This window comes from Cryptosporidium parvum, chromosome 8, assembly GCF_000165345.1.
Source record: "Cryptosporidium parvum Iowa II chromosome 8, whole genome shotgun sequence".
Classification (NCBI taxonomy): Eukaryota; Apicomplexa; class Conoidasida; order Eucoccidiorida; family Cryptosporidiidae; genus Cryptosporidium; species Cryptosporidium parvum.
Window position 1 is genome coordinate 864,173 of NC_006987.1, and position 21,182 is coordinate 885,354.

Below are 21,182 nucleotides of genomic sequence, written 5' to 3' on the forward strand. Positions count from 1 at the left end.
ACCTCCTCAATAAGCCTTACGAGTTGTGGTGGTATTCTGGATATATTTATCTTGTCTACTTAGTGGAGCGGTTGTTATCTTGCCTCTAAGTCGATTTATTTTGTGGTTGAGCTCTGCACTTGTTAGAATTCATTGGTGTGGGCATTAATACTGGGTTATTCATGCAATGAAAAATATATTTCTAATTGAGCTAGACGTCAATTGAAATTCAGTAGTGGGGCAACGAGTCATACATAACATATAACGTAGGTTTGACGACAATAAATCGATAATACTGCGAATATGTACGGAATAAATAGTCTAAAATATTTTCGTATAATTACAGCTTGTGAATTATTCTTAAAATTAGCTAATTACCTAATTTCTACTTTTTTTTTGAAAACAGTTGAAATGGACTTGGTTGCACTTAGTTTGTGTTTTTCTTTCGACAGTGCCGGATTAAGTCTCAAATATGCAAATGGCTGCATTCCATTTCTTGCGATATCGCCTTGTGCATTCTTACTTTTGAATTCTTTCGCACTTTTAACGGTTATATGTTGCCTTCTTTTCTTTTGATTATCATTCTTTTTAGTTGACGTTCTTTTATAAAACTTAATACCTTCGCATTTTAATGGACTAAAGTTTAATTCTGGACTTTTGTCAATATCAATATTTCCTGGTCTGGATTTTTCATTAACAATAACTTTATTCAAAACTTTATCGAATTCTACAGTTCCGTCATCATCGTTGCAATGCCTGTTAGTTATTTTGTTTGAGCTGGTGCACAGAATTCTAGATGACGCTTCTGAACTTAATAAATCTGTTGGGTTAATAAAATTTCCGTAGCCATCGTCAATAATTGTGAGAGATTTACTTGTATCTTTATGATAATTCGAAGTGCTATGTTTTATTTGAGAATTGTAACTCGTTTTTATTCCAAAAGAACTCTTCTTTCTACTTTCTGAGTCTTCATCACTTAAAATTATATCGTCGTATTCAATGTTATGGAAGAATTCTTGGTCTTTAAAGATCAATTCCTTCGTTTCGAGCTCATCAACTTCGTCGCATACGTTATTAAATATGTCTGGATTATTTTTTCGTGCTTTTTTCCTGGATGTTTTATTCATTTCCCTTATTAGATATCTATATAACTGATTGTGCTCAAGAGGAAATACTTGAGAAGTCTTTTCCGCTCCAAACCTTTTAATTAATGAAATTAGAATTTTTCTAACATAAATACGGAATTTTAAAGAACATTGGTTATTCAGTATATTTGAAATAATATTTGGAGTATAGTTCCACATTAAATCGGCTTTTAGGCGTAAAAGAAATATTCTAATGCATTTTAGGCTATTAAAATAAACTAATGGATTGGCGTTATTTAGTGAATGAACGATGAAATTGATTATTAATTGCAAAATCGAATTGCCATGAGTTTGCAAACGATTCTGTATTACATCTCCATAATCAAAAATTATTCTAGTTAATGAGATTATACATGAAATTTCTATGTAGTCATTATTAATTTGGCCATTGTTAATTTGAGAAAGTGTGATAATTTTTACGATAATAATCTCCAATAATTGATCATTTTCAATGCAGCATTCTATTAAGGATTTCAATAATGTAATTGCATTTATTCTCACAGTAAAATTTGGTTCTCTGATACTAAATAAAATTTCTGGAATTAAATGGTTAATAATTTGATCCTTTCCAAAATATAAAGCGTACTCTTTTTCATCTAATTTTTTAATTAACTGCACAAATACTCTTAAGCAACTCAATCTGTGTTTTAAAGAATTAACTGGGCATTTTCCACTGTCCAATGTTATGATTTTCCAGATTTCTGAAAGCTGATCCTTTAAACCTAAAGGCGTACTAGTACGATCTCTAAGAGTCTCAAGGCCCACTTTGAGTCCTTTGTAAAGCCTTTTTAGTAATTGAGATCTTTCATTGAAGTAATTCTTAGATTCGCGCGTTAATAAAACTTTTAATAACCGAAGAAAATAAGAAAGAATTGAATTGACCTTATCAAAACTAATGCGTTTAAACATAATTATTGCAACGTCTAATAGTGCAATAATTTTACCACATGAAAGTGGCAATCTTGAGGATTCTACGCCCTGAGCAAGATTTTCCCAAACGATATAAAAGTTCTTTAAGTTCTTTTGTAAAACAGACTCGTTGCAAAATGGCACAAGGTTTTGGATGCAAATTAAATAATGTTGAGATTCTTGTTCTTTTATTATATTTACCTGGCTTTCTCTAGCGTTTTCTGAATTACAGTTTAAGAATCTGACTATCAAAAGCGACAAAAATGTATTTGAATGCATATTTAAAGCCTTTGTATTTTCTTTCCAAGTCTTCATTGCAACATAATATTTTCTATTGTCAATATTACTCATTTTTTTTGCATCGTAGAGTTCATCTTCATTATCATTCGACAGACCGCGACCAATAAAAGTTTGTCTAGAAATTCTTAAAAGGGCATTACATATATGGTCTCTCAAACCAGGTCTTTCCAATAATTGTATCATATATGACCTTAGGTTTCCATCCCTATTTCCAAATGTCTCAATAAAATCAAGCGGTTCATCAAAGAACCCAGGAAGCAAAGCCCAAACTTGTTCTTCAAGAATACTATAAAGTCTAGCATAATTAGGTTCTGTATCTTTGTATTTGGAACAGTATTCATTGAGCTTTAGTGCTATTGGGAGGAGATTCTCAATAAAAAAAGAAAGTTCTGTTCTATTAATATGAACTCTGAGTAGAGGGAGTAACCAGGAATTGCTCTTTATTGCAAAATTATGATCTGCTAATTCAACATTATCAAATGATAAAGGCCTTTTCTTTAACACTAAATTTGGTCCGAATGCTCTTGTAATCGACCCTACAATTCGCCTAAGTTCTTCCTTTAGATTTGAAAGATCTTTATATTCAAAAGACGAATAATTCGAGATACCACATAATGCAACTGATGCCATATCTAAAGTTTTGCAAATTACCTCTTGAAATAACTCTATCCCATGGCTCCTTTTAATTCTCAATATTTCTATTGTGTTGTAATAATAGTAAATTATTACTAATTCATCCCATGACTCAATCATGACTATCAGAAGCCTTAAGAGTTCTTGCAATGAAAGTTTATATCTATAGTCATCTAACATTGATGAACAAAGAGGTAATAATTTTGTTATTATTAGCTCGAATAAAGCATATTTTTCAATACTTTTTTCTAATTCAGGGTATTCTGTTATACTTTCCTTCGCCCTTAAAAATAGATCTATTAAAGAGTTTATAACTGTGGAGTGAATAGCGTTATCAGTTGTAAACATAAACTGCTTTAAAGAGTGAATAAATGTATCGATTAAAGCATCTATATCCATTTGTTGAATATCTTTTTCAAAAGTGTCAAATAATACGTATTTCAAACAGTTAATACAAGTTTCTAAATAAGTTTGTATCAACACAGCATCCCTTGCTTCTTTGAAGTCACAGATAAGATGTTCAAGTGTATATAAGGGAATCCAAATGTATCTGGACTCAAATTTTAGTTTGTCTAATAAATTTACTTGATTTTTCAAGCATTTCAAAGCATAAATTGAGAAAAATCTGTATTGTTTCAAAGTACAGAGCTGTAACAAGGTATTTAAATATTCCTTGATTTGACTCTGATCAAGGAAGTTAACCAGTGAAAAATATAGTTGATTTATTGGGATTAAGATTTGTTCATTATATTCTAAAGCAAACCCCTTAGATACATCCAAATGCCTTTGTCCATGAATTGATAAGTAATGTAATGCTAATTTATGAATAGAAAGTAGAATAAGTGAGTTATCTTGAACCAGTTTTAATAAATCAATAATACAAATCTGGATCTGAATCTTTTGTTTTTCAGAGATATGGGTCTCTAGAAGAATTTCCATTAAATTTATAAACGTTTTAGGGCTTAGTTGGATACTATCAAAGGCTGAGCAGAATTGTTTCAATATAGAAGTGGCTTGATTCAATCCAATTTTTGCCTGACCGTTTTTTGAAATTAAAACTAAAATGCCAACTAATCGGTTAATAATTACTTGCGAAATAGCTAAATAATTGGTTCCTAAAATGTTCACATCTAAAGTTCCCAAGATTCTCTTTTGTAGAGTTAATAGGCCAGTAAGTGTTTTCACATCTGCGTTCGCGTAGTGAATATTATCTAGTTTATTTCCTGAAAGAATGTTTTCAATTGCTTCAAAAGTTAGGTTAATAAATATAGGGACCGTACAAAATCCATTTCTGGAAAGAATTGACTCTTTAATAATTAAAAAGCTTTGAAATGCCTCCAAATATGACTCTTTTTTAAGAGATAATAATTTAAGACTCTCCTCTAGATCAAAAATGAGTGGATCCATAATAATTTATGCTTTAACTATATTTTAAAATTCAGATTCGGTACCAAAGGCATAATTTGAAAACCTTTTTTCTTCTATGAATTAAAATTTTAATCAGCCAGTTGGAGGTAAAATAATTTAATGGTTTTAATATTAAGGCAGTCAGGGCCTATACCGTTATGCATAGCACGTCACGTCTACGGGTTAGTGCTGCCTTTACCGGTTTTTTATATTAAAGATAGTTTTTAAACGTTGAAATACAAATAAAGCATTGTAGTTAACACAAATTTGTTTATTTTCCCAAGTTATATTTAAATATATTTTAAACAGGTTAACTATATTTTTAAGTTCATACTTTTCTAGATAAGTTTCAAGGTTATTAGTTATAAAAATGCCTAAGCTGCACGGGAGAAGGAAAAAAACAAAAACTCATAAAAAGGAACTTGTCGAGGAGGAACTTAAATCTATTCCAAAATGTTTTGTATTAAGAAAGGGCAAAGTTGTTAAGCAGTTAAAAGGCTTAGTAATGGACTTAAGATATCTAATGTCTCCCTGGAGCGCAATTAAATTGCAGGAGAATAAGCACAACAAGATCAAGGATTTTGTCAGTATTGCAGGCCCATTGGGGATATCACATATTCTTGCAGTAAGCCAAACTGCTTCAGGCGCCTATATCAGATTAATTGTATTGCCTTCTGGGCCAACAGCGACATTTAAAATCGAAGATTTCAGCCTAATGCATGATATTAGATCTTCACAAAAAAGGCCTAGAAGTTGCAGTTCGGATTATTTAACATCTCCATTGCTGGTATTAAATGGGATCAAGAATCTGCCTTCAAACGACTCTACTAACCCCATACCTTTAAATTTACTTCAAACAATGATAAATGGGATGTTTCCTGCAATTGATTTGACAAAAATACGGATAAGATCTTGTAAAAGAGTTGTTCTTATCGAATATTGTAAAGATAGTGAATTGTTTGAACTAAGACATTACGCAATTATACGTCGTCCAGCTGGAGTTTCAAAGCCAATTAAGAAATTACTATTAAAAACAAAAGACCAGAAACTTTACTCTATAGGGAGAGGGGATGATATGGCAGATTATGTTTTGTCTTCAGAAAATGGAGCCTGTGCCTCAGATAGCGAAGTTGATGATGAAGTAGAGGTAAAGATGCCCACTTCGAGTGGGAGCCGCGATGAAAATCAAATGGGTTTGTCGGAAAGAAGTGGTAGTTATACAGGAAAAGTTTCTGTCTCATTGAAAGAGTTAGGTCCTAGAATATCAATGAGATTGGTTAAGGTAGTCGATGAAGTTTGTGATGGGGCTGTTATTTATCATCGTTTTGTTAGAAAGAGCAAGGACGAACTAAAAGAATTAGAAAAAAAAGAAATATTATTAAAAGAAAGAAGAAAAGAGGAAAATTCCCTATTGAATAGCTACAATGAAGACAATAATTCATGTAAAGACACATGTGAGTAATAAGAAAGTAATATTTATATTGAAAAGTTATTATATTAAGTATAGTTCATGTTAATTAATGTTTGTAACTTATTTCAGAAAAAATTTGCCAAATTTTCTGCGTAATTCACTTTTTTCTGAAACAGTTTTTCTGTATTCGTTAAACTGATCTCCAATATTGGTATCATTACACCTGAATCTCTTTAAATATTCCCTTATATCACCTGGTTGTAAGGCTGCTGCCTTTAATAAATCAATAATTGAGTTAAGTTCGTTGTCATATGGATCACCTTTAAATATAGGGAGCACGATAGAGTTATCGTATTGAATATTTGCAGAATACGATTCATTATCAACAAGAATTACTCTATTTAGGTTTCTTCCAAGACGACTTAAGTTTTTGAATAGCTTACCATTAATCTTTGAAAAGTGGTTTTTGTTCAAGATCCCAATTATGGGTAAATTCCATTTTTCCAGAACTTCATGAGGAATTGGGAATGATTCATCACTCCAAATCACAATTTCATAATAATTTTTAAGTATATTAAAAAACTTATCTACGCCGGGCCTTTTTACAATTCCCCAACCATTTTTTTTAGAATGGGTAATTTCACATATTAACCCACGTAGACCAAGCACAAGAGTAGGTAAATTTCTTGGGTATCCTAACTGTTCGAAGTCGGGTAATAGAGGCTCATCATCAGGTGGAACGAACCTATTAATTTGGTTTTGCAATAAGTCATAGCTCCAATCATTAAATCTCTCGAATTTATTGCATATATCGGATAGACGTATTGGCCTTTTCTTAGCAACAAAATACCCAAAATACATTGTAATTCCTATTCCAAGTAGATTTTTAGTAATAATCCTGTATAAGTTGAGCTTTGGTGCACTTTGATTTAAATTGTGAAAATTTCGAAAGTTGTTATTAAGCAAAATAAAGTATTTATCTCGATTTAGCTTCCGCTGTAAGTTGTAATGGAAACGCGAGTAAAGAAACCTGATATCTAAGTTCTTTACAAGAAAAGTTGAGTATTGCGGCGAAATTAATATATGTCTTTTGAAGCATTTTACAATGGTGTTTAGAAGCATCTAAATTTGTATAAACTAAAATATCAACAATAAACCCCCGCCAGCGAAAATCAATTAGCTAGCGGAACAATTTAAACATCTTAAAGTGAGGTGACAGGATACTTCTATAACTTGGCTTTAAAAATAATGAAGACAATGATTCGACAGGCATTCAATGTATTTCACTTACTATTGTTGCAATACATGTAGGAATACTTTCTGGCAACTCTACCCAAAGTTTATGGATTACTTTCCTTGCTTTAAGATCAGATGAAACATTCCTTAAAGTTTTTTCATCCGGGCAATTAAGAACAACTTTTCTCATTTGGTTAATTTCTTTAAGATATTCTTTGACAGAGTCTTCTCCTAAATTTTCAAAAATAGCTGCGGAACTAAGTAAAATTAAATGTATTTAAGGACAAAATATAAATTCTGTAATATATAACTAACCTTGCATGACAAGCCTGAGCAATAATTGAACCGGTACTCCATCCAAGATCTGAACGAACTAGAATATATTGAATGATTTGTTCTTTCTGATCCATTTATTTAACTGAATTTATTTAATATCGAACACCTCCCGCTCAACCAAAACAAAAATTTTGATATATTACAAGACTATTTGATAAATAGTCACAAATTTTTCTATATGAGGAATATATCTTACAAAATATATGATTTCTTTCATTATTCCTTTATATTAGTCAATATTTCGTGGCATATCAAAATAATTGAATTTATGATGCAAGGCATTCGCCACAAAATTGATGATCATGAATCTGCTGATTATCATTTTTAACATAGAGTTGGTTACACTCTGAATGCTGGCTATTGCAACATTTATGAGTATGAATTTCTCTTGGTACATGGCAGTTTACTTGCTGATTTTGTAAATGCTGATGTTGGATATACGACTGCGGAGGAACATATTGCTGGTTAGTGTCATTCGCATTTATAAAAATATTTGATTGAAATTCATTAATTGCCTTTTCTTGATCTGAAATTTATAAAAAAATCAAGATAATTTACGTAAAAAATAAACCAAGAAATCATTAATCAAAATTGTGTTACTTTACAACTTACCTATGAATGACTTAGCTTTGGGTGTAAATCTATGCGAGGTTCTAAGAAGCGTCCACATCAGTATGAAAACTGCAACGAACAAAAAAATGGCTAAGGTAACAATAACTGGGACGATCCAGGGGGCCAACATATTTGTTTTAATTAGCACGAATCCTTCTCTGTTTCCTTCTAGTTACAATTGATCAAAGGATTACGTTGGGTAGACATAACGTATTTCTGACTTTATGTGATTTAGAGATTTAAAAAGGGGATAAATACTTATGGAATAAATGGAAATTAATGGCAAAAATTTGTGTGATATTACTAATAATTGTAATGTACTAATAGAATTTTATTTTTAAACAGTTTAAATACTAAATTTAAACAGCTTTGTAAGTGAACGATCACATTTCCTAGAAAACTTTAAAACTCAATACTTGCATCTTGGACTTCAATAGAAATAGTATAACACCTTTTACTTTCATTAACACACCTCTCGAGCTTTGAAAGACATTTTAAATTTAGCCCTGCTTTTGCTTCTAAACAATCTTGAAATAATACTATTGTCTGCTTCCAGTGCGTAGGTTTGTCATAAGGCGATGTGGAAAGTATAATGGCATTAGACTTGTGAGCGGGGAATTCTATATCGAACCATACTATAAAGCCATGGACGAATTCTGTATCTTTTTTTACTTTAAGAGTAAACTGTGATTTAATAATATCAAGATCATTGATGTTTATTTTTAAGAGATCCAAACTTAATATACGCGCAAATGAAAAGTTTTCGACGTTTTTTGGTTCTACGCCGAGTATCAAAGGCGATTTTAAGTAACTAGAATGTATTATCCTCCTCATTGAAGAGTAATCAAATCCTTGAATATTATTTATTCCTTCAATGTTTTTATACCAAAAGTCTTCAATTTCTACTAATGATACATATAGCGACGCTTTTTCAGGGAAAATTACGCCATGCTTAGAATTAAGCCATTTGTCTCTTGCAAAAATTACACTGTCAAGCATTCCTTCATGTAACAGATAGAAACCCATCCATTCAGAAACAATGATGTCAACTTGATTTACAGGGAGCTCAATTTCTTCTATAACCCCATGGATGACTTTCACAACCTCTGATAGTTCATTATCTTCTACGATTGTTTTTGCTAGAAATGATATATTGCTCCCATCTACAGCATATACTGCTTTAGCTCCGCATTTTGCTGCAAGCATAGACAATATTCCTGTTCCACATCCCACATCTAACACTATTTTTCCTTTGAACAACTCTTTGTTTTCCTCGAATGATCGTTTATAAGCTTCTACTCTCTCCACATCTTGAAGCATTAATTGATGAACCAAAAGATCGTCATAGCTCCTCGAGTAAGTATCCAGAGTTGACATATTGACTTAAGTTGAGCACTTTTCATTGCCGGGGGTTAAGACAGAAATTTAATTGGCGGAATTTTCCCAAGTTTCAAAGGTTGAAATAAAAAAAGGTAAGTATTATTTATGATATAGGAGAGCCAATACTGGCATCTTGAATATAATAGCCACTGGATCTATATAGTTTGGTTGCAACCTGATCTATAGTTTTTTCAATTAGTACTAAATAGCGGGAGTTGAGTAATTGTGCCCACTGTGTGCCTATAAATTGGATTGTGGCGGTAGTGAATCTTAATCATGAGACAAGATTTAGCATACTCAGATTTGAAAGATTAAGGAAGTAAACAAAACTTGGTGTTGCAATTAGTTGAGTAACGAGATACTAGTGGTAATAAGCAAAAATATATCGAACAGTTACTATTAGTAGTGCTAAAGCATAGATTTTTATAAATACAAGTGTATTTTTTTTTTTTTTTGCTAGTTAAGCTTTAAATCATTAAAAAATTAAGATGGGCAATTTATTCGGAAAATGTGGCTGTAGGGATTTGACAATATGTAACCTAAATGTATTAAGGCCTGCTCACTCTCAGGATCGTATTTATCGCAAAGAATATAAAGTTCCAAATTTTTTAATTGATCATGTTAACTTAGATATTAATATAAAAGACGACGTAACTGTTGTTTCTTCAGTAATAATCATGAGAAGAAATCCAAATTCATCTTTTAGAGGTGACTTATCATTGGATGGCGATTGCTTGAAACTTGTTTCAGTAAAACTAAACGGCGTAATTTTAGAAAAGAGTCTGTATAAGGGTTACTTTCAACCCGATGGCCCTGATGGTAAGCTTGTTATTTCAAGTAATTTACTACCAAATAAAGATCAGCAGTTTACACTCGAGACAGTTGTTGAAATTTTTCCTGATAGAAATACCAAAAATATGGGATTGTATTATTCTGCAGGAGTTTATTCCACGCAGTGCGAATCGGATGGCTTCAGAAGGATAACATTTTTCTTAGATAGACCCGACGTAATGTGTAAATTTAGGGTTAGAATTGAAGGAGATAAAACTAAATCTCCCGTATTGTTGTCAAATGGAAATTTGCTAGAAAAAGGTGACGTTCAGGGCTCTGAAAATCGGCACTTTGCCATATTTGTGGATCCTTTTCCCAAACCTTGTTATCTTTTTGCGGTTGTTGCTGGAGTTTTGGGAAGATTGGAGGACAAGTTTATAACAAAATCTGGCAAGACTGTCAGGCTTTTTGTGTACAGTGAGCCCAAGTATGTAGATAGATTGAGATTGGCAATGGAGTCCTTGAAGCTAGCAATGAAATGGGATGAAGACCGCTTTGGCTTGGAGTATGATCTTGAAATTTTTAATATTGTAGCAGTTGAGTCTTTCAATTTTGGTGCAATGGAAAATAAGAGCTTGAACATTTTTAACTGCTCTTGTCTTCTAGCATCAGAGAATATCACCCCTGACTATTTTTTCACGAACATCCTTTCAATAGTTGGGCATGAATACTTTCATAACTACACAGGTAATAGAGTTACATGTAGAGATTGGTTCCAACTTACTTTGAAGGAAGGCTTGACAGTCTATAGGGACCAAGAGTTTTCTCGTGACTGTATTGATAGGTTATCTGAACAGTTAGGAGACATAGAGGTGTTGCGCAACTACCAGTTCCAGGAAGACTCAGGGCCGCTTGCACATCCTATTAGGCCAGATTCCATTGTTTCAACAAATAATTTATATACAAGCACAGTATATAGGAAGGGGGCAGAAGTTGTAAGGATGTATGAAACTATCCTTGGCCGTGAGGGATTCCGCAAAGGTATGGATCTTTACTTTGCTCGCCATGATGGCCAGGCAGTTACTTGTGATGACTTCAGAAAAGCTATGGAAGACGCTAATAATTATAATTTCACACAATTTGAGCGCTGGTACGACCAAGCTGGCACACCTGAAGTTGAGGTTGTTTCTATTGATCACAACAAAGCGGAGGGGACATGTTCGATTACACTTCGACAACGCTGTAGTCCTACTCCAGAGCAACCTAAAAAGAGACCATTTTATATTCCGGTTATAGTAGGGTTAATTGGAAAGGATTCATGCAAAGAAATAAGACAGTCGGAAACACTGATTCTCAAAGAACAGCAGCAGACATTTATTCTAGATGGAGTTTGGGAGACACCAGTTGCATCGATCCTTAGGGGTTTCTCAGCACCCGTAAATTTAAGGTTTAAAACACCTCGTTCAGACGAGGAGTTGGCATTTCTTTTTGCATTTGATACAGACGAATATAATCGTTTTGATGCAGCTCAAACGTTATATAAAAAAATTCTGATCCAAGCATCTACCAACTCTTCACAAGAAATTTCGCCTAGTTCTGTAATAGAGAGCATTCTTTCACAAACTATTCTCAGTTGTTTTGAATCGTTTATTTCAAAAATTAAGACGTCTAAAAATCCAAATGGTACTGTTTCTCCAATGGTTGCCTCATACACGCTTAGAATCCCAAGTTATTCCCAAGTTTTGGCTTCTATTGCAGAACCAAACTTCGATTTTGTTGTCGAGTCTTTTAATGCATTAACAGTTGCCTTTGCATCGAGGTTTAAGACTCAAATAGTAGATTTATTCCAGGTTCTTACTGAAGATTTATCGGCGTTGCCTTCTCAGAGCCCATTCATTCATGGTAAAGGTGTAAATGTTGAAGCTATTGCAATCCGTAGATTATTAAATATTTTACTAGACTTTATTGCAAAACTTGATCCTAGCCTTGGCACTAAGTTGGCTTTTGAGCAACACAATCGTTTTGATTATATGACAAGTAAGCTTGGTGCAATATCAGCACTACAAATAGCGGATCATAAATCCAGTGAGTGTATTCAAGCTTTGGATTCTTTGTTACTTGCAACTTCAGATGACGTTTCGACCTTGAATCAATATTTCTCCATTCAGGCAAGTTGTCTTATCCCTGACAATGTTGAGCGTGTAATAAATATTTACCATTCTAACCCACAATTTATTAAATATCGTGAAAACCCAACAATCTTCTCCTCTTTGGTTGGCACTTTTGCATCTAATTTTGTTGCGTTCAACAGGAAAGATGGGCTTGGGTATTCCTTTGTTGCAGATGCGATAATTTTGATGGATAAAGTAAACCCAATGTCAGCTGCGTCTGTTTCGAGAGCATTTACAAAGGTCTTGAAACTTGATGAGGGAAGACGCAATCTTCTTAAGGAGAATGTCGTTAGAATACTTCAATCCCCCGGTTTATCGAAAGATACGTCTGAAATCCTAAAGTCCATCGATTTTTGAGTTTCTATATACTTTTAGAAAACACTTATAGGTCTTATTCTCTTAAATTTATTTTACTGTCTGAAATTTCAGTATAATGTTTTGGAAGCCTGTAATGCCCCTATTTGGGGCCTCAGGAGGGAGTAGTTAATAGAAACTTATGGAGACCTAGATTTCGGATGAATAGTTTGCAAGGATCAAACTTTGATTCTAGTTCCTATAATCTAATTGTATTCGAGTCATGAAGATATAAGAAAAGAACTAAAAATGAGAATATAAGGTTATTAGTGCCCAAAGGCAGTGTTAGCTGCTTAAAAACGATGTTACTAGAGTCTGAACATAGCCATTGTGGGATTTGACAATCTGTAAAAATGTATTTTTATCGGCAAGCCCCAAATAAATGGACTTAAGCGTGCTTTGTAGAATAGGAAGAATATTCTCTGAAAAGCTCGATTTTGAGTCTAGAGCTGGCTGCATAGAATTTAATAGATCAAAGAATGAATTGATACTAGACGCACTTAGTGAAGTTGGATTGGTTTGAATAGCAAAGCAAATTCCTTGAACTGCATTCATTTTTTCTTGATCGTTACGAACATTAGTTAGTACCAAAAAAAAACGATCAGCACAAACCCCTAGTCTTCCTCCAACCCTAGAAGGTGCCACCACTGCAACTCTACCGATAGTAATACATGCATTAATTGCAAGGTTATCTATGTGTGAAGATGAATTACAAGACGTGGTTATTCTGGAAACGAGCATGTCAATTATATGTTCTAAAAAAGGTTCAATAACTGTGAAAATCTCTGGGAGATTTCCATACATAGCAATTTCTCCTATGGCCCAGGCTGCGTTGTTAGCTATACCAATATTTGGACTTGAAAGATTTAACACTAAAAGTTGCAGTAATGTAGGTAATAAAGGCTTTAAAAAATCCAAGTTGTCTCCTCCAAACTTGGCTATATCCCCTACACAAGCAAATACACTTTGCTTTATATTTGGATAGCTTTCATCTTGGCAAAATATGAGAATGTAGTTGGCAAACCCATATCTTTTCAATGTTGGGATTGTAGGCTCCCTCACTGCCTCTACAATCGAACTGACCAAGTCTAGAGCGCATTCGGCAGTGTCAGGCACTGAATATGAAACTTCTTCTGAATTCTTTAAATTATTTAGAGCTGACATTAGAATGTTTTGAATACAGTGTTGCAATATTGAGTCTGCAAATCCAGATGCCTTGTTCCCTACTACAGCAAAAATTTTTGCGATTGCATCCATCGAAGCAACTAAACATGGATGGTCTATAGGAAAAGATTTCCATTTTGTAATAAGAAGTGGGACCAGGTTATTTTCAAATGTTTGGCTAAATACATTGGGACCAACTGAGAAACATAATGTAGAAATGGTGTCACATAAAATAAGCAAGTTCCTATATTGATATACGGTCAGTGCCCCAGATATAGTATTCACAATGTCATCAAGGAATGGTATAAGAGAAAGTGATTGAGCAGAATCCTCAATAAATGTAGCTGTAGCAGAGCAAGCTGCCTCTTCAACACGTTTATTAGGATCAAGCATTCTAGCTAATAGCGCACCAAAAGCGCTATTAAGAATTGGTTGGCCTTGCTGAAGCGCTAACCAAGGTGTGAATCTTGAGATGCACCAACATGAAATGCTCCTGATCAGTGGTTTAGAATTTGATGTAAGTTTGACCAAATAACTCAAGACTCTAGGTAAAAATGGTGATAGTCCTTTAATACAACCTCTAGCAATAGCGCCTAAGACCAAAATTGCACTCTCCTGCTTCTCCCAGTTGGGATCTTGGAGAGTTGCTTCAATTTTAGGTAATAGCTCTCCCAAAATTTCATCTCCGTATATCACCGATATGTGGTCCAGCGCAAGAGCTGAGGCTTTTCTTACTGTCCATTGGTTTCCCCATGCTCCGAGCTCTACCTCGTCATCGTTTGATTCAGAGTTATCCGTGCGTCCCTGATGAAACCTAGGGCCTATAGAGTGAAGGTCATCTTCAGTTTTGTCCTCGAAATGAGAAGGGTCCATTTCAATATAATCAAAATCTGTAAATATAGAATTTTCAAGTAAGCAAATGAGTAGTCGAGGTAGAAATGGTCTAAGAATATTTATTCCCTTTTCATTTCTAAGATACAATGGCCAAAACTCAAAACTTTCAAGCCGTAGATTATATGAATCACCGCTTGTCTCTTCGCAACAGCACAATACAAAATCAATAATTATATTAACACCTGCTCCGTCAAGGATCACTCCAGGGTCATCCTCCAAAATTGTAATAATTCCCATTATAGATAGTAGTCTTATCTGCCTACTTTCCTGTTTTGCCAAAATACCAATTACTTGCCAATATCGCGTGAAAAAGTCATGTAGAGCATTACCAGAACTAAAAAGGTGATATTGAGCATATAAAGTGATGCACTTGAAACTAAGATGTACTGCAGTCTCATTCTTACTTAGTATTAAATGCTCACCTTGAGATATTTGAAAGAGCTTGGGTAATATTAATTGTCTTGACGCGTCAAGAAAAGACATGAGTCTTGGGTGAGTATGCTCCAATATACCTGAATTTTCACCCAAACAATACTCCAGCTCATCTTCGCATATTTTTATAAGACAATCAAATGCACCATCAATACTATCATTTGTGGCCATATCTAACAACTGAGACAAATGGCGAAGAGATTCTACCAGTAAAGGTTTTCCTTGTTCTGTATTAACAAATGTGGTAACAATTGTACCAGCAGTAGATCTGATTAACCTCTGGGAGTCATTTAATGCATTAAGAGATGTAACTTTGAGATATTCTATATATTCAGAAGAAGAAGGTATTCCATATTGTACAAGATAGTTCTTTAATAAAAGCCCTGCCCTTTGACGCACATCCAAACCCTCACTATTCATACCAGAAAATATAAGAGCAAAGTAGCATGGCGCATCAGGGCTATTTATTACAAAGGAATTCAAGGCATTAGTTACTTGGAGTTGTACACTGCTTTCAGAAGAATCAGCCTGTCTCAAAATGGACAGCACTTCCTGACATTTTGTTACATCATACTTCCAGGAAGACAACATCTGGGATCCTTCTCTTTAATGGTTTTATTTATGCTGCCGATTTATTCCAGTTTTTATTTGACTAAATAATTATTCGAACCTATTATTTTACCATAAATTTAAGTGTGCCCCTTTTTGAGCTTTTTTGTACGTTTCCTATTTAGCTTAACTTGTTTAGTACTTAGTTACTCTTAATTCAAACCCCTTTCTTATCCTTGATTCCTTAATCACAATTTCAGTTTTAATAGGTTTTGTCACAATCTCAATAAGGATATGTCCCGTCTATACTTACGTTAATTATTGTGATGTTAGTGAAGGTTGGGAAGGAACGAGGCGGCCTAAGTAATTAATTTATTTGCACCTAGGTGTGTTTACAGGCTTGTTAATGTGGGAGTTATCAAGGCTTATAGGTTAGAAAATCAGATAAAATCTCAGTCCAATCTTGCTGACATAGATTTGTTAAGCAGCTTAATCACTTTTAAAAAAAGATATAGCGGACGGTAAAGATCCAGGAGAAACTAGATATCATTTCAGAAGCAGGAACAATTAAATAGCAAACAGTTAATACATAGCTCTTCCTCAATAGAGGATCAAGATAAAAACGCAAACATAATAATTCTTAAAATCAAAACTCAATATTTGTATTGCTTTGCAGGCTGCATTTAGGCGGGCAGTTCAGATTTTATTACAAATTAATTAAATTAACGTGAATGTCTATCGTCAATTGGAATTACGTCTCGTATTGAGACAGATTACAGTTATTTATTAGTTAAAGTTATTTAACATTTTGTTTTGGAAAATAACGTTCTCTTGACAAAGTAATATTTATTGCAAAACATTATAAGCGCTGTAATTCCGATCAACTTAAATATTGTTTATATCTCATCAAGAACTTAAGGTATAATTTTGACAATAGTAGGAGAAACACTAGGCAAAACAAAAAAAGTAAAAGATGGTTAGATATGCTGTAAGACCCGATACTCCTTCCAAGAGTGTAATGTGCAAAGGTAGCGATCTTCGCGTTAGTTACAAGAATACATACGAGACAGCAACAGCCATCAAGGGAATGTATCTACTTGATGCTCGCCAATATCTATTGGATGTAATTGCAAAGAAAAGGTGCGTTCCATTCAGGAGATTCAATGGAGGCGTTGGTAGGACTGCGAAGGCAAATGAATTCAAGCTTACTCAAGGAAGATTTCCGGAAAAGTCATGTAGATTCCTTCTAGATCTTTTACAAAACGCAGAGAGTAACTGCGACATGAAAGGTTTAGATGTTGACCGTCTTATGCTCGTCTCTGCTGTAGTTACTCATGCTCCATTCAATAGAAGAAGGACCTTTAGAGCTCATGGACGTATTACTCCTTTCAAAAGCCAACCATGCAATATCCAGCTTATTTTTAAGGAGATAGACGATACTGTTGAACAACCAAAGAATATTGAAGGGCAGAAAGTTGTCAAGCTTACAAAGAAACAATTAGCTCGCAGAAAATTACGTGTAGGTTCTAAAAATTAGTTTTTTTTTCATTATGAATCCCATTAAATTCATGAGGAACTTTACATTTATCATGTGGAACGACACAAAGTCGTTTTACTATATAATTTCTAGAATTGCGATATAATGGATTGGCTAGATTTAATTGATGAAATTTTCTCATTTTTTTTCGTTCTGAATGTCTCCTTTGTCTTAGTTTTTATCTTGGAGTTGATTTATCGGCAGTTTGATGTAGACCTTTCTCTGTTAGCCCGAGTTTTGTAATCGAGGAGAAATGCGAGGGAAATTCTATGCGATATTTTTTTTTTTGTAAGCCGAAATTCCTTATTTTTTTATATAATAAAAACGAAGTTTTCGAGTTTATTCAGATTATTGTAGAAATAATTTAACTTACAATAAAATGACTAAGATAAATACAACATACAGAAACTCGTCGGGAAAATATTACTACTTCACGACTGCAATAAACTATACTAATGGAACACCGCATATGGGGCACGCATATGAAATAGTAACTTCTGATATTCTTGTTAGAATTGCAAGGCTATTCGGCTTTAATACAAGATTTCAAACAGGAACTGATGAACATGGGCAAAAAATTGCAGCTACTGCAGAAAAAAAAGGCATATCTCCAAAAGAACTTTGCGATGAAAATGTAAAACAATTTAAAAATATGAATGAAAAACTTCAGATTAGTACGGACAGGTTTATTAGAACAACTGATGCTGATCATTATGAATCATGTAAGGAGTTATGGAGACGTTGTGAGGCGAAAGGAGACATTTACCTTGGAAAGTATAATGGATGGTATAACGTAAGAGAAGAGAGTTTTATGACTGAATTAGAAGCAAAAATGCTAAATTATACTGACCCAATTTCGGGATTACCTTTAACAAAGATGGAAGAACCTTCTTACTTTTTCAGAATAACTAATTATCTTGAATCAATAAAAAACCACATTATTGACAATCCAGAATTTATACAGCCGGAATCGAGTAGAGAAAGTATATTAGCAAGGTTAGAGGCTCTTGGCAGCGATTCTGAGGACTTATCTATAAGTAGAGCTAGTTTTTCCTGGGGAGTTCCCGTTCCAAATGACCAGGAACATGTTATGTATGTTTGGTTTGATGCTCTAACAAATTATATTACTGGTTTGAAATGGGCTGATTTTGACAATGATCTTGAAGAAAATTCGTTATTTAACAAGTATTGGGAAAATACAGTTCATATCGTTGGTAAAGACATTACTTGGTTCCATTCCGTAATCTGGCCTGCGATGCTATTAAGTGTCGGACTCAGCTTGCCAAAAACGATTTTTGCTCATGGATTTGTTACCGCACCCGACGGTAAAAAAATGAGTAAGAGCTTGGGGAATGTTGTTGATCCATTCGAACAAATTGATAAAATTGGTTCTGATCCATTTAGATATTACTTGGCTAGAGAAGGGAGATTTGGGAATGATATTAAATATCAACCTTCTTCCGTTATAGACTATAATAATGGTGAATTAGCTGATACTTATGGGAATCTTATTTCAAGAATTACAAATTTAACACACAAATTTTGCCAGGGAGTTGCGCCTTCTTTATCTCAATCTTTGTTATTAGATAAACCAGTAGATATTGATACAGTTTTCGAAGAATACTATTTGGCTTGGAATTGTTTCCGTATTGATGAGTGCATACAAATAGCAATGGATTTGTCGAGGAATATTAATAAGTTCCTTACTGACCACGCACCTTGGAACAAAGATAATGGCAAGTCTGATGAAGAGAGGATAGAAATTATTAGAATCGTATTGGAAGGTTCCTACTATATTTCAATTCTGCTTAGTCCATTTATTACTTTGGCATGTAAGGAGGTTTTCAATAGACTTGGGACTCCAGAGAAAATAATCCCAGAAGTTGATATAAACTATAATAACATTAAACCTGGCACGCCAATATTGATTGGCGAACCTCTATTTAAGAGAATTGTGAATAAGGAAGAAAAGACATTCGAAGAGCTTAAAGCAGAGAAAAGAGAAAGAGAGAAACAAAGAAGATCAGGAAATAAGAAATTAAGTGAAACTAAAGATAAGGGAAAATAGAGTTATTTAGTTAAATATATATAACTTTAATATAAATTGAAATAGCTTACTATAAATACCTAAACTCAATGTATTGGAAAGCTGATTAAAATTTTTATATCAAAATTTAAATTAAATAAAAAAATTCAAGTTAGAATTACGAGTGTTAATTTCCTAACATCCAGCTTTCTTGAGTCTGATTATTTTTTATTTTAAGGATGCTTGGCATAAAGGACAAACTGCGTTTCTGAGTAGCCACATGTCAATACAGTCATCGTGGAAAACATGGTTACAAGGAAGGCAACGAGCCATTTCGAATGATGAGAAGTCATTTAAACAAATAATACAATTATCCTGTAGAAATGAATGTTTGTTAAGCAATAATTCATTTTCTTTTAATTTTTTCCATTCAGAATATGTCTTCACGGGAAGGGATTCGAGCTTGTTAATTGTACACGCTCTTAATTTATTATCAGAATACTCACTTGAAACAACAGTAGGAAATACAAAGTAGAAGAAGCTGACCATAAATATTATCCTGAATGTGCATATAAGCATTATAATTAAATATAGGGGCCATATTCCAGATCTACAGTCAACTTTAATAAGGTCCTTTAGTGAGTATAATGAACCGTTTCCCAGCAATAGGTATGATCTATGGCCAGCAATCAATGAGTAATCTGCCAATTGTGAATCGCTAAGACTGCCTACAAACTTTCTTGATTGACCTGAAAATGTTTCAACGTTTGGTCTTACTGATAAGATCCAATAAAATCCAAACATAAACCAAGTATAATATATAAACGATAATACTTTACCTATTTTCCATGCTCTATTTGCGGTTAGTCGCCTAACTGCTTGTAAAATTTGAATTACTCTCGTACTATTCGAATTAATTCTTTCTCTTTCTAATATAATTTTGTAGTAAAACCTGAATATTCCCTGTAACATTTGAAGAGACCCATGAATTAATAACCAGATACATAGAAAAGGGCTATTGCTGAAGTCTGATCTCCAATTCTTAAGTGTTAAGCCTGTCGAAATTAATCCGAGAGAAATGAAAGAGATCATTCCAATTAATAAATTGCACGAAAGAAACCAAATAGCTTTCTCTGGGTAATTACATACTAGTTGCATGAGAGAATCATCTGAAGCATGCTCTTGCTGAGACATATTGTTTATAAGAGGATTATTCGAAAGCTGATTTATTCCTGAAACATAGTCGGAGTGATTGCTCGGTGTGATATTTGGAGTAGTTCTTCCGTAAATGCTTCTTAGTGAGCTTTCAGTTACAGGAGAAGATATTATTACATTGTCCTGGGTTCTAAATAGTGGTTGAATATTCAAATATTTTCTACACCAGATGTTTATTCTTTCTTTAACCAACATGATTTTGCGAATTGTTTTGTTGCTAAAGTTAGCCTTGCCGGTATTTTGTGTCAGGCTACGAAGAGCCACATGCTGTTTTTTATGGATGTAATAAGAGACATACCTTTTATAAATACCTAAATTATTATCCATTTCTTATTCGTAGTTATTTGTCTTATAACAATATAATATTACGAGGCCATATTAGTCAAGTAACGCATATATTAAATAAGTATTTCGACTAGCACTCAATATTACATGTACTGTATACACTTATGTCTATTAAATAAAAAGTCTACTTGTCTTTGTATCTAAAAAGGATATTTTGGATCTTAGAGTTTATTAATCTTCATCTCAAGTTTTTTATTTGATTTTATTATATTTGTAATTAATTAAACTAAGTTTTGCAAAAAATTGTTGCATGTAAGTCATGCACGTAAATGTTACGTAACTTTTTTGAATTACGCATTAATTGTAATATGATATAATTATTGCAATTAAAGGCATTTATAAAAAATCCATGCGGCGCCTTTACCGCCATGCATTA

General features: G+C 33.5%; 10 protein-coding genes across 10 annotated transcripts; 4 read left to right on the forward strand and 6 right to left on the reverse strand.

Annotated features, from left to right (window-relative positions):
• Nucleotides 1–353: 353 nt before the first annotated feature.
• Nucleotides 354–4,373, reverse strand: cgd8_3380 (Rrp12p like nucleolar protein; the record flags this gene model as incomplete). The annotated part of the gene is made up of 1 exon (XM_627233.1): nucleotides 354–4,373. One exon carries the CDS (start codon nucleotides 4,371–4,373, stop codon nucleotides 354–356), a length of 4,020 nt encoding a protein of 1,339 aa, XP_627233.1.
• A 370-nt stretch (nucleotides 4,374–4,743) lies between these two features.
• On the forward strand, nucleotides 4,744–5,835 carry cgd8_3390 (S.cerevisiae Ssf2p/drosophila peter pan like protein that has an IMP4 domain at its N-terminus and is involved in rRNA processing; the record flags this gene model as incomplete). Its single annotated transcript, XM_627234.1, has 1 exon — nucleotides 4,744–5,835. The coding sequence occupies one exon, from the start codon at nucleotides 4,744–4,746 to the stop codon at nucleotides 5,833–5,835; it is 1,092 nt and encodes a 363-aa protein (XP_627234.1).
• A 69-nt stretch (nucleotides 5,836–5,904) lies between these two features.
• On the reverse strand, nucleotides 5,905–6,906 carry cgd8_3400 (RNA polymerase II CTD/NL1 interacting protein like phosphatase; the record flags this gene model as incomplete). Its single annotated transcript, XM_627235.1, has 1 exon — nucleotides 5,905–6,906. One exon carries the CDS (start codon nucleotides 6,904–6,906, stop codon nucleotides 5,905–5,907), a length of 1,002 nt encoding a protein of 333 aa, XP_627235.1.
• A 151-nt stretch (nucleotides 6,907–7,057) lies between these two features.
• On the reverse strand, nucleotides 7,058–7,424 carry cgd8_3410 (hypothetical protein; the record flags this gene model as incomplete). Its single annotated transcript, XM_001388399.1, has 2 exons — nucleotides 7,058–7,277; nucleotides 7,336–7,424. Coding segments are annotated over 2 exons (309 nt in total), but the record flags the coding sequence as incomplete, so codon positions are not given.
• A 946-nt stretch (nucleotides 7,425–8,370) lies between these two features.
• On the reverse strand, nucleotides 8,371–9,345 carry cgd8_3420 (hypothetical protein; the record flags this gene model as incomplete). Its single annotated transcript, XM_001388400.1, has 1 exon — nucleotides 8,371–9,345. One exon carries the CDS (start codon nucleotides 9,343–9,345, stop codon nucleotides 8,371–8,373), a length of 975 nt encoding a protein of 324 aa, XP_001388437.1.
• A 491-nt stretch (nucleotides 9,346–9,836) lies between these two features.
• On the forward strand, nucleotides 9,837–12,647 carry cgd8_3430 (zincin/aminopeptidase N like metalloprotease; the record flags this gene model as incomplete). The annotated part of the gene is made up of 1 exon (XM_627236.1): nucleotides 9,837–12,647. One exon carries the CDS (start codon nucleotides 9,837–9,839, stop codon nucleotides 12,645–12,647), a length of 2,811 nt encoding a protein of 936 aa, XP_627236.1.
• Nucleotides 12,648–12,929: 282 nt separating this feature from the next.
• On the reverse strand, nucleotides 12,930–15,740 carry cgd8_3440 (importin beta like ARM repeat alpha superhelix; the record flags this gene model as incomplete). The annotated part of the gene is made up of 1 exon (XM_627237.1): nucleotides 12,930–15,740. A coding segment is annotated over one exon (2,811 nt), but the record flags the coding sequence as incomplete, so codon positions are not given.
• A 916-nt stretch (nucleotides 15,741–16,656) lies between these two features.
• On the forward strand, nucleotides 16,657–17,220 carry cgd8_3450 (60S ribosomal protein L17; the record flags this gene model as incomplete). Its single annotated transcript, XM_627238.1, has 1 exon — nucleotides 16,657–17,220. The coding sequence occupies one exon, from the start codon at nucleotides 16,657–16,659 to the stop codon at nucleotides 17,218–17,220; it is 564 nt and encodes a 187-aa protein (XP_627238.1).
• A 322-nt stretch (nucleotides 17,221–17,542) lies between these two features.
• Nucleotides 17,543–19,288, forward strand: cgd8_3460 (methionyl-tRNA synthetase of possible bacterial origin; the record flags this gene model as incomplete). Its single annotated transcript, XM_627239.1, has 1 exon — nucleotides 17,543–19,288. A coding segment is annotated over one exon (1,746 nt), but the record flags the coding sequence as incomplete, so codon positions are not given.
• A 186-nt stretch (nucleotides 19,289–19,474) lies between these two features.
• cgd8_3470 (membrane associated protein with a RING finger, 4xtransmembrane domain) lies at nucleotides 19,475–20,788 on the reverse strand (the record flags this gene model as incomplete). The annotated part of the gene is made up of 1 exon (XM_627240.1): nucleotides 19,475–20,788. One exon carries the CDS (start codon nucleotides 20,786–20,788, stop codon nucleotides 19,475–19,477), a length of 1,314 nt encoding a protein of 437 aa, XP_627240.1.
• Between the last annotated feature and the right edge of the window lie 394 nt (nucleotides 20,789–21,182).